Here is a 12,917-nt window from a genome sequence, read left to right as displayed (position 1 = left end):
AAAGTATAAATGACTGGGGAAGGCAACGGCAAACCACCCATAAAAAGTCTGCTGTGAAAACGTTATGATGCAATGTCACTCCAGAGTTGGAAATGACTGGTGCTTGCACAGGGGACTACCTTTAGGTTTAATTAGTTAGTTAAACTTTTCTCAGCTGGTTGCCTTATGGTGGAGGAAGGGACATTAAAAAAGGGAGCTGCCATTGGAATTTTTTTCATCCATTTGACTTCGCAGGGTACTTCCGACTACACTCTAAGTGTAGATGAACTGCAAACTCAAACAGAATTACCTCCCTTTCTCCTCAACTTGATAACAGACTTATCTTATCTCACAGAGGTGAGTTATTGTTTACACTGGTCCAGTCACCTGGCCTCTCGTTACCATCTTTTTTTTTTTGTGATTGCTTGTGTTTTTCAGATGTTTTCTGCTATGCATACATTCCTTGAAATTTGAGTGATTTTACTGAATTAAATATGGTAGTATTTTTAACTCTGTGTCCTGATTTATTTGCTGTGACTGCATCAATCCACACAAATGAACATTTTTTTTCAAAATAAAACATAACAAACAAAAACTTTCTGAGGCTTGAAACTGATTGCTTTGGCAAAAAAAAGAGAGGTATTTTTCTAATCTGACAAATCCCTTATATGCAGAGCCTTTATGCTTGCCAGGTTTAATCTTTCCCCTTTGGCTGTTTTGAAAGGCAAATAAAAGGGTATTCCTTATAAGGAAAGAGTTTGCTCCTGCCTCTTTAAGGAACCTGATTCTGTACAATGTATTCTCTTTCGCTGCTCTCATTACTCTTCTCTGCACTACTACTGGATTCGTCCTCTTCTCCCCTCTTCAAACCCTTTGACTGATAATAATTTAGCCTTTTTGTTATCGAACAGGTCCCCTGAAATCACTGCATCTGTGGCTGTTCCTCTCATGTGCATGGAAGTTAAGAACTAGAGGATATAAAATATAGATCTATTCTGTCTAACTGCTCTGCCTTTTTAATGTCAGTGGATTCCAGTCAGTTGTGACACTTTTTTATATTTTCAGATATCTAGTTCTTGGACTTTTATCCCTGTTTTATTGTATTACTAGGCCATTAAAGGTTTGTTTGATGGATGATGTAAACAAAAACAAATGAATAATTCCAAGACATAGGAAAGTGGAGAGATCATTGAGGCTACTGCTGTTTATCATGCACACACACACGAAAATTGCAGACTCTATGGTGTTTCTCATCTTCGAGGTGAAAGCTGTTCTGGAAATCAGAGGAATTTTCCCTGGCCAGAGTTTCCGTTAATACTGTAATAACTTCTTTGTTCACTAAAGGACAACATGTAAATACCTCCACCATCAAGGAAGACCTCTCTCTGAAAAATTTAACAGCAATAATTCTCAGGTCAAAATTAGGATGCCAGATACATCCAAAGACTTTCACTGTGTCAGTGGCAGTGGATGTGCCTGTCTCGAGAATTCTATAGAAAACACCTAATTATTTCCTTTGCTATTCTACCAGACAACGAATGATCAGCAATAAGAATAAGATTGGACTAGTTAAGATCAAAGCTTCCAAAATCAAAGGAAGCCTCAATACAGCACTAACTCATTGATCAGAATGTGACCTAATGGCAATGAATTCGACAACTTCAGCTGTAATCTCTCTCTCTAGCTACAGAGTAGACAACTCCAACTTTAAATTTCAGAAACAAAATAAAAGTTAGCTGATGGAGATCGATTTGGAAGAAAACCATGCATCTGTTTCTCATTTTTGAGGTACATTAGAACTTACCCAAGCCTACCCAATTATCAAAATACAAACAAAATAAATTCTAAGCAGACCAGCCTATAAAAGGTTGCACTTTTATGATTTTATCATTTGTGATTGAATATTGATTTCATAAGTCATCCCTGTTTCAAGCATCACTCCAGTTCCAGAACCTGCACCCTCCTTGTGTATATTTAGGAACTAACTGTGTACATTTAGGAACATTTAGGGTCATATAGTGCAACCAAGCTATAACTATTCAACATCTAAAAAAATGGGAGTGTATTTTAAAAAATGTGGGTTACAGATTCCAGTAAACGAGACCTACATTTATGTAGTTAGAAAACATCACCATCACCATGCTGCAAGATTTCATAGCAAAATTCTTTCTTATTTTAAAGATTTTGAACACAAAAATTTCTGCTAACTAAACTTTTTGCAAAGGGGAAGGGATAATGACTTGGAAGAGGACTTCTCATCTCCCTGCTGCTCCCCCCCCACCCCTGCACACACACAACCATTCTCAGATAGTTCCATCATGTATCTGCTGCAGATATTCAACTGGACAATATTTTGTATTCAAGGGCAGATTTTAGATTACATAAAACTAGAAGTTTCTCATCTTAATCAAAGACTTCTGTTATATATTGGAACTAGAGTTTGGCCTTAAGGCCAGCAGAGACTTGGCTGAACTTGAGACCCTAAAACAATAGCCACCTGGATTCAGGAAGGAGGCCCATCAGGGATCGTTAAGCCAGCAATTAACCTATAGTTGTGTGTAATGGGATTATGGTAATGGAATTCAGAAAGGAGGCCCATCAAGGATCGTTAGGCCAGCTATTAACCCATAGTTGTGTGTAATGGGATGATGGTAATGGGTTTTTGGGTTGGGAGGTCATATAAGCAGGGCAGTTGGTCCTGCCAGCCAGTTCTATTCCTATCTCACTATGCTGAATTACTGAATAAAGAACTGAACTCACTATCTCTTGGGAGTCCACATGCTTTGAACCCAGTACATTATAACTTTCATTACAAAAAAATGGTTGCAAACTTCTATTTGGCACACAGCTGAGAAACTGTATTTTGTTGTTGTTCAGTCGCATACTCAAGTCCAACTCTTTTCAGAGGATCCCTATTACAAATTCCTTATATTGAACTAGGTGAAATTCTAAAATACCCTTTCTAACATACAGAGCCACTCCACCTCCAACCCTTCCCTCCCTATCCTTCCGATATAACTTATTATCCAGGAATCACCGTGTCCCACTGATTCTCCTCATTCCACCAAATGTCTGAAATTCCCACAATGTCTATGCTTTCCCCCAACACTAAGCATTCCAACTCACCAATTTTACTTCAAACACCTCTAGCATTTGTATACAAACATCTATAATTTCCAGGCAAGTTAGGCCTTCAACCTTCCTCCTGCTGCTTTGAGACTTTGGCATAAGCTCCATACTGTTTGTTACCATCTCAGTGGACAACTCTGATCCATTACCTGGTAGAAAAGTAGTAGCTAACCCTTCATCTCTTTGAGATGAGCTCTCCCGAACCAGAGACATTTAATCTCCTGTCGGCTTTCCCCCAAGATTTAGTTTAAAAACTGCTCTGTCACCTTCTTGATTTTAAGCACCAGCAGCCTGGTTCCATCTGAGGACAAGTGGAGACCATCTCTTTCGTACAGCTCCCGCTTGTTCCAGAAAGCATCCCAGCGCCTAACAAACTTAAACCCTTCCTCCTTACACCATTGTCTCATCCACACATTGAGATTTCTAATTTGTGCCTGTCTCTCCAGCCCTGCATGTGGAACAGGTAGCACTTCTGAGAAGGCTACCTTGGAGGTCCTGGCCTTAAGACTCCTGTCTAGCAGCCTAAATTTTTCCTCCAGGACCTCACGACTGCATTTCCCCACATCGTTGGTGCCAACATGCACCACGACCACTGGCTCCTCTCCAGCACTGTCTATCAGCCTACCTACAGCGTAATGTCCGTTACCTTTGCACCAGGCAGGCAAGTCACCATACGATCAGTACGCAGTTTTGCCACCCAGCTGTCTACTTGCCTAAGGATCGAATCACCAACTACCAGGACCCCCCCTCCCTGCCTAGGGATGGTTCCTTGGCATGAAAGGATACCCACTCACCAACTGAAGAAGAGGTCCCTTCTGAGGGTGCATTCCCCTTCTCCTCAGCACGGTGCCGTTCCCTCTCGACCCTCATGCTCCCTAGCAGCAACGGGGCTGCCACGTTCAGAGTGGGGCTCATCTAATACGTCCCCAAGAGTCTTCAAGTGCCTGACTGTCTCTGCTTCTCCAGGTCAGTCACCTCGGCCTCAAGGGTATGAACTCGTTCCCTAAGTACCCTTGAGGTCGAGGTGACTGACCTGGAGAAGCAGAGACAGTCAGTTAGGCACTCAGAGAAGACTCTCGGGGACATATTAGATGAGCCCCACTCTGAACATGGCAGCCCCGTTGCTGCCAGAGAGCATGAGGGTCGAGAGGGAACACGGCATCATGCTGAGGGATAAGGGGAATGCGCCCTCAGAAGGGACCTCTTCTTCAGTTGGTGAGCGTGTATGCTTTCGTGCCAGGAACCATCCCTGGGCAGGGAGAGAGGGGGGGTCTTGGTAGTTGGTGATCCGATCCTTAGGCAAGTAGACAGCTGGGTGGCAAAACTGTGTACTGACCGTATGGTGACTTGCCTGCCTGGTGCGAAGGTAGTGGACAAGAAAGCCAGAATATTCTTTTAAAAATGCCTTCACAGAGTCTAGGTGTAAACTGGAAATAATCACATCTCCACTCATAGCAAAAAAAAGAGTATGAAAAATAACAGGATGTGACATGTTCTAATAAAAAGGGCTGCAGTTTTGGTCTGAAGCATAAAAGGAATCCCTGAAGAGAAATATCAAAAGTGTAATTGCATTTCTGTTCTATAAAATGCGTTCCAAAGAGAGCTACATGCCAGCTAAACCAAATCATTATAGTTACAAGATAGCATTTGCTATCATTTCAGTGGAACTTGTCCTCTTACTTTCAAACAGTAATACCCAATGATGCAGAAGAAAGAGATGACTGTGTGAAGAATGGCCAAAATGCGAAGTGTAGGTTCCATATAGCCACTACTTTCTTCGAGGACATAATGTACAGTGATGATTCTATGAGAAGTACTTTCTAGGCTGCTTAACTTGAAGTTTTCAACAGTATTCGTAACTGGAACTTCCTTTTCTTCAGCTACTGCAGATGTAGAAACCTGTTGCAGTAATTTTAAATAAAAAGAATAAATATTTTATACAATGGTCACCTTTATACAAATTCAAACAAGAGAAAGTTCAGCATTAAGAACAAGACAATGAGCAGAAAGAGTAATCTGGTAAAGATATATATTATGAACCATTTCCTTGTTCAGTCTCATCTGACTGGGAAGGCATGCTTTTTGAGACAGTATGACCTTGAAAGCTATTTCTAACCTTCTGATAATTTGATTCTACTAATTATCGTGGAATTGTACTGAATCTGAGAATCAAAGAACACACTGACATTAATGACATTGTGAGGACTATCACATGTTTGCATCCATTCTCCCAACCAATGTTCCTACAGAGAGGGCTTTTATTTCTCAATTTACAGAGCAAGTATGTACAAGAAAACAAAACTGACTTCTGCAGCTTAAGTATATTTCTCTCTGTGATGGACCAGGGATCCTATTAAAAGCTATATCCATCTAAATCACCATTAGTCTGGAAACATGTCTGTGTATTTATTGCTTTTTCTAAGAAAATAAATAAAAATATTTTTGTTAGATATAAAAATAACATAAATTATCTGGTAGCACTACAGTAGCAAAATTTTCAGATGCCACAGAAATATTTTGTATGGTGAAATCCTAAACAGACTAAGAAGATCTGCATAAGATTTCTCTGGGTGATTGTGCAACAAAATGGCAAAGAAGAGTCAATGTAAGTAAGTGTTAATTGGTGTACATCAGAGCAAAGAATTCCATCTTCATATATGAGCTGGATCAGACTGAAGACGCAGTTGCTATCTAAAAAGAGAGATCTTCAGGTTATTATGGATATTTACAGAAGACAACAACTTGGTGTACATTGTTTCTGAAGGAACTTTGACTTTAGCAATGATTAAGAAACTACAATTTAAAGAGTAAAATGTCATAGTGCTACTATATAGATCTATGGTGCAGAAAAACTTTAGAATATCGCATAATAAATATCACTTCTCTAAAGCAATACCAAAAAGCTGAAGAATGTACAGTAAAAGTCTACTAAAATGATCAAGGAATTGAAGCACTTTATCTATAAGGAATGGGTTCTTCGGCAGCTGGCCACATCACAGCTCGGCTGTCGGGGGACTTTTGCTGCTCTGGAGGATAAGGGCAGGCATTGCACCCCTGTTTGGGCGCGTTTTGCTGGAGGCGGGGCTTGAGCGGTTAACCATCAGGCCCCCGCCTCCTTACTTCAGTCTCTCGACGTTGCTAGGAGCATTAGGAGCGCGATTTCGCTCTGCAGAGCTTCGGGGGATTGGGCTTTGCACAGAGGCTTTTTTCATTGGCATTTGCATCCTGTGGGTCTGGTTGGGACCCAGGGGGTGCTGCAGGAGGCTTGCGTCGGGTCAAGAGTGGCTGGGATCATCGTTGGATCGATCATATAAAAAAAAGCGGCGGTTTGTGACGCACAGTGGGGAATTTAGTTCAGTGGGGTTGGATGCTTTGTGTGGGCTGCAGGGTGGGGAGGCATTGGGGTGCTCCTAAGGTTGGAGGCCTTGCCATTTATTCACCTCCCTCCCCCCCTTTATCACATTTCCCTCTTTTTCTTGTGCCTTGCGGGATGGCGACTATCTTAGGGCTCATGTGCTTGGGGCTCTGGTTTTAGGCCTCGCTGAAGCAGGGCTGAAATAAAAAGGTATTAAATAAGATAAATTGAAAGCCATTAATTAGGAACAAGGGCAAGAAAGCAAAAGGGCAAAGAGATTTTAAAAGTGCTTGCTAGGTGTCTCTGTGAAATAATCCTTCTAGATTGTGAAAGTAGGGAAAGGGATGTTTGTAGAAGCGTAAGGCAGCAAAAGAGGAAGTTACCCCTTCACCCACTGGCCTACCACAACTGCCGAAAAGAGGAACTAGAAACTGGCTGGAATAAGCTTTGAGTAATATACCTTGGAAAATCTTGGGAGCTGGTCAAAGGGGCAAATGTGTTTTTTATGAAGGATATTGCTGCCTGTCTCCTCCCTGTTCCTTTAGTAATATGACGTTTGTAATTATGTATGGGATATGGGGTTGTCCTTTCCTGTAATTGGGTGAGTGTTTACAGGAAATGATTGTCTGTGACTATAAAACTGTAGACCTTCCTGCAATCGGGGCTCCCAGGTGTGTTCAGACATGAGTCTAGTCTGGCGTCCATGTACACGTTAAATAAACAGCTGTTTCTTCCTGATTTTGCCTGTGGCCTTGTTTCTGCCTGACCACCAGTGGCTAAGGTTGCTGCTACATTTTTCTGGTGCATTGGCCGGTCGAAGGGGGGATTTTGGCCCCGCCCTTTGGCCCCCAGACCAGCCTGAGGCCATGGTCAGGCCAGCTTCAGGTTTGAGAAGGAGCTCCCAGCTGATTTCAGCTGCCTGGCCTCTGTCTGCCTCTGTGTGGCCTGGCTGGATGGGTCGCCAAACGGACCACAGAAAGGCATTCAGGAACCAGCTCTAGTAAGAAGACCTGCACAGGTGAGTATGAAAATGGGGTTTTCGTAGGCAGAACCTCTCCATAAGAGACTGCTTGGCCTCAGCCCATCTCGGAGGGAAGGAGGGCTTGATCACCCCTCGGCTGCACACTTGTAAAGCTCACTGAAAAAGAGGAAGGTCCCTTCGAACTCTATTTTATGACTCTATGATTCTATGATTTTAGAATGACCTACATTTAGTGTTGTTCAATCATCTGAGGGTTCATGTGACAAAGGTTATGAGTTACCCTGACCACCTAGGCTAGTCCTTGTATATTGTTTCTTAGTATAGTTTGGTTTTAAACCACCTACATGGTTGCAAAATACACTACTCTTGGACAGGCATCTCAGTCTCAGGCCAAGGCAATCTACGCCAAAGCACCTCCAGGAACCAGGTATTAGGACATAGGGCAGTGTCTCTGTTGCCCCTTGCAGGGAACTGGTCCTTCAAGCCCAACGTAAAGCTCCCAGCCTTTCCTTTTGCCACTTAGACTTCACCCTCACCCCCTTCATTGGTTAAGACCAAAGAACTCCAGATCTATGGGCTCCCCCAGAGAGAAGTTATCCAGAAGCAAGCCCCCTGCCTCTGGCCAGCTTGCCACCTCAGAAGAAATCCCCGTCAGCCATGTGATGCCCCTCCGGCAGATCCAGGCTTCCCAATTCCTGGGCCATGATGGGACAGAAGGAGGAAGGGAATAACATGCCATGATGGGCTACAATTCATTTTCCTGGAACTGTCCTCAAGTGGGATGCTAACAGGGAGGCTCCCATCTGCCTATTAAGCCAATATTGGCAGGCTCTACCAGCAGGCATGAAGGAGGCAGCCACGAAACCCATTAATACGTGTGAGGTAGCAGAAGTCCTCCAGAAACCAAGTGCTTATGTGAAGCCCACTGAATCTATTTGCCCACCAACCATGAAGTTGCAAGTGCTCAGCAATTGGTGATTGGTGCCTTTGCGGCTCGGTCGGCTCCGGATATCAGGTGAAGGTGGCAGGAGGCTGAGTTGAGCCTGAAGGAGATTAGAGAGGTGCTGTTCAGCCAGTGAGATGGAAAGCTATGAACGTCAAGCCAAGCAGCTGGCCCAAGAAGTGGAAGGCCTGCAGAGGAAGCTGTGGGCTGAAGTGCTTCCCTATATAGCATTTTCTTACCCCATTTGCTGTAGGAGATAAGAAAGAATACCCTGGCATAGGTGCAGGTCCTGATGTATGAGGTGTCCAAGCTCCTGGGCGTCCACGAAAAGGCCAAGCAGCTAGCAGAGGGAAAGCTGCCCAGCAGCAAGCAGAAGATCGAGCAGAACCTCAAAGGGAAACTGGCTGCCATCAATAAAGCCTTGTGCCTGAAGCTGAAATTGCACCAGAGAGAGATGGCCAAGGAAACAGTAGAGGCACAGAAGAAGCAGCTGGTCAGTGCCAGGACGTGGTGTGCGCCTACAGGAGTCTCCCCAAGGAAAAGTAAGCCCCAATTGCGAAACCCTTTTGTGAAGTTACAAAGGGGGGTGAGCGAACACCCTTTAAAGTGAGGCACTAAGTAACGTCAGACCTTAAAGGAGTTAAAAGGCTGTTGTTAAAAACTCCAGCCCTAAGGCTACCTGATGTCAGCAAGGCTGCCACCCTCCTCATTCCTGAAAAATATGGGACTGCAGTTGGAGTTCTGTACCAGATGGAGTGTGCCAGGCAGAATATGCTGTGGTCACCCTGCGAAGACAGAGCCAATTGCCCTGACCAGAACACTTGAATTAGCAGCTGAAGCCAGAGCAAGCATCTGCACCAATTCAACATATATGTTTTGACCCACTGTGCCTATGAAGCCCTATCTAATGAGAAGGAATTAATTCACACAGCAGAAGAGATTACTGAATATGGCCCCAAGATCCTGAGACTTTTGGACTTTTAGTACAGCACATCAAAGCCATTCAGCAGCAGCAGAAAACTTGTCTGCCCAGTGTTTTAAGCCAAGCTATCTGAGTGGTTTGACCATTATACCCAAGAAGAAGGAGGGAAAGCCCAGGGAGCATCTACCAAGGACAGCTATCTGATAACATGCTTATTTGTCCCCAAAGCTATAGCTTGGCCCTAGTGCAGCAAACTTATAAGAGAACACATTATTGGAGATTCTGCCATAGCAAGGCTACTAGATAGACAGGTGTTGTGGACTATGTGCTACAGCTGCAACCGGGTGTGTGTCCTGTGCCAGAAATAATCCAAGACAGGGCCTAAATTGGCCCCAGGAGTGCAGCATGTAGAAACTACCCCATTTAAGTTTATGATAGTGAATTTTACTGAGCTGCCCAGATCACTAAGTACTCACTAGTCTTTGTGTGCTTACTCCAATTGGAATAAAGTCTTTCCCATCAGAACCAAGAAGGCCTCTATTGGCCCCAGAAGAAGGTGAGAGAGCATATCGGTCCATTGGAAGAATTAAGAAGCTAAAATGTGTCAGAGGACTAGCTTTAAGTAACCTGACACATTGCCCATTGCCTTGTTCAGACTGAGATGCTTACCCAGGAAAGGGCTGGAAATAAAGTTCTTTAAGAGATTATTCATGGAAGACCCCTCCTAGTGTAACAGGGAGTAAGGGAGACCCAGACCTTGTGTGGTTTCAAGAGATGCAGTCGTTAGGAAGAGCTATTAATGCTGCATCTAAATATGTGTTAGAAACTCTCCCTCTCCAGGTGCACCATCCCATGAATAAATTCCAACCTGGACTCATCTTAAATGAGCTCCTCCAGGTACAGTCTGTTCCTGGACCTAAAACTTACCCGACAACCGACCTCTGGGCCCCACTTACCAGCAACGGTGGGGTTCACAGGCAACTAGATGACCCTTAGCTGCCATCACGCTAGCTGATGTGCTCAACGCTCAGGGGGAAGAAGCCATCAAAGGAGCAACTAGCTGATCAAGCTGAAGACCTATAATAAGCCCTAGTCAATGTTTTGTGGGTTTTTTATTCTTTACTTGTGTTTAGGCAGATACTGGAGCTGGATTCTGTGATTTGACCACACTTAAGTGAAAGCTAAGAGTTTTGAGAAAACAGAGGATTTTTCTGTAAATATTGCTGTTCCAAATTTGAATCGTTGGGATTGTGGTTAGAGGCTAAGGGAAAGTATTTTAGCAATCAGGATTTGGAAAGCCCATTGGCTGAGTTAGACCCCTGTGAACCAGAGTGAATGGGGAATGTCATTGTCTTATAAACATTTCATAAAAGATGATGAGGAATGGGATCATGGAACCCGATTCAATACTCTAAGTAAGCCTTGGCTAAATACACCTAGGGCCTTGCCAAACACAGACCTTTTGGTTTTAGAGAGTCAGGAACAACTTTGTCCCCGTCATTGTGTGCAGGTTTGGGGTTATAAAGCACCTGCCATAGCTGTGCTTCTGTTATATAGCCAAAAGTATCCCCGATATAGGTACCAGAAGCAAGTGGAAACTCTGGTGGGTTTTAAGGCAAAGAGAGATTGCCCTGCGCAGACTTGGATAATGTGTGGAAGGCCCCCTCAATGGAATAACTTGTGCTGAAGGTGTAGAATTAACAAATAGATGTCTGCTGTAGGTGTTGTTGTGTATGTGGCTGGCTGGTGGAGCAATTAGTTGTTTGATATTTGCTATACTACTCTGTGTGGGAGACTGTATAAGAGAGACCGTAGATTCCAGATGAGTCTGGTCAGATTTTGACTGAAGTAAAATCAGGGCTCCCAGGTGTGTTCAGACATGAGTCTAGTCTGGGGTCCGTGTACACGTTAAATAAACAGCTGTTTCTTCCTGATTTCGCCTGTGGCCTTGTTTCTGCCTGACCACCAGCAGCTAAGGTTGCTGCTACATTGCCATCTACCCACTCACTCCCTCATCACATTTCCCTCACTTTTTGGTGCCTCGTGGCTTGGCAGCCATTTTGGCCTCAGGTGTGTGGCAGCCATTTTAGGTGCTGGGGCGGCCATTTTAGGGTAGTTGTTTTAGTGGGAGCGATTGTAGGGCTGCTGTGTGCAGGTTTGGGCTAGGGCCTTTTTGGAGTCTTTAGCATTTGGGGCTTTTCTTGGCCGTGTTTAAAATTGTGGATATGTCTGGGCACAAGGGTTACGGGAAGGAGAAGGGCAGGCAGCCGGCACATAACGAGCCTAAGCCGCCGCAGAAGCGTCCTCCGCCGCCTTCATCGTCTGAAGGCGGCTATTATTTTGAGGCTGTGGACCCTGGAACAGGCTTCTTTGCCACCTTCTTTGATTTCTCATAAGGGGCCTGTATCAAAAATGGCTTTGCAGGCTGAGATACTAACCAGATTATCTATTTTGGAGGGAAGGTCTGCTGCTGCTTCTGGAGGAGCTGTGGGATTGGGTGTCCCTGATGCAGGAGCTGGCGCTTCGTCTGGTGCTGTGGGTGCAGGTACTGCATTGTTACCTGCTGGATTGCAAGGTAAGGCTGGTGATGGCCCTGCTGCTTTCACGTGGCTTTCTTGGCCATGGGGGCCTTGGGGACCTGCTGCACCTAATGTGGCTGGCATGGTTTCTGGGGGTCTAAACACTCCTTCTACTTTGGGTGGGGGGGCCCAGGCTAGTTGGGCCTGGCTGCATGGTCAGTTTGGACCATTTGGGAGTTGGCCCGGGGCCGGACAGCAGGGGGTCGCACCTTCCTTTGCTGGGGGTTGGGGTTTACCTTCACCATATGGTACGGTCCCTTTTGGTGCCATGCCATTTAATGATGTTGCTTTACCTCTGGGTGACCACCTTTTGCCAGCCACTAAAGAAAAGATCCTCAAGAGAGAATATGTGGACATATTTTCTTTTATTTCGGGAGCTTGAAAAGAAAGATAAGGAGGATCTTGGTGACAAGGAGAAGGAGAAGTTGAAGAAAAGGAAGGTAGATCGGACCTGGGCTAATTGGCTGCCCAGGTTTTTTGTGTATGCTGGAATGATAGCGCGCGCTTAGCCTTGGCGGGCGGCAGCGCTGATCCAGTATATGGACATTATATACAAGGGGTACACGATGTTCAGCAGCCCTGCCTGGATTCAGTATGACGAGGAATTCAGGATGAGGGCTGCTGTGTACCCTTCCCTTCCTTGGGACCGTATACATCAACAGTTGTGGTTGCAGGTCATGTCACCTGCGCGTCCCAATTTGGGTGACCGCTCTGACAGCGGTCACTTAGTTGCTAAGGCTTCCACTTCTCCTACGGCTTCATCATCATCTTCCCGCAGTTCAGTGGAGCAGGCGGTTCAACCCCGCTTGCTTTGTTGGAAGTTTGGATCACAAGGGGTGTGCAATTGGAAAGGTTGCAATTTCAAACATGAATGCCCCATGTGTGCCAGCCCACACTCCTTCAGCAACTGTCCAAGAGTTTGGCCGCGTAAGGGCCAAAAGAGACAGGGCAGGAGTGGGGGTTCCTCCCAAGCTGGAAAAGGCCCCAGCTTGATAAAGGTGGGACCTCTTGAGCAGTTGCTTCATAGG

The 12,917-nt window shown here is 44.9% G+C and overlaps 1 protein-coding gene across 4 annotated transcripts in view; it reads right to left on the bottom strand.

Moving 5' to 3' along the window:
• RYR2 (ryanodine receptor 2) overlaps positions 1-12,917 on the bottom strand; it is a 757,628-nt gene that overhangs the window by 36,439 nt on the left and 708,272 nt on the right. For all 4 annotated transcript variants that reach the window (XM_060243352.1, XM_060243324.1, XM_060243334.1 and 1 more), the window contains one exon: positions 4,789-5,007. In XM_060243352.1, coding sequence (XP_060099335.1) covers positions 4,789-5,007 — 219 coding nt within the window. The remainder of the gene's footprint in view (positions 1-4,788; positions 5,008-12,917) is intronic.

This window comes from Heteronotia binoei, chromosome 1 (genome assembly GCF_032191835.1).
Source record: "Heteronotia binoei isolate CCM8104 ecotype False Entrance Well chromosome 1, APGP_CSIRO_Hbin_v1, whole genome shotgun sequence".
In the NCBI taxonomy this organism is placed as follows: domain Eukaryota; kingdom Metazoa; phylum Chordata; class Lepidosauria; order Squamata; family Gekkonidae; genus Heteronotia; species Heteronotia binoei.
The sequence above is the reverse complement of the archived record's forward strand: the minus strand, read 5'-3'. Positions and strand labels throughout refer to the sequence as shown.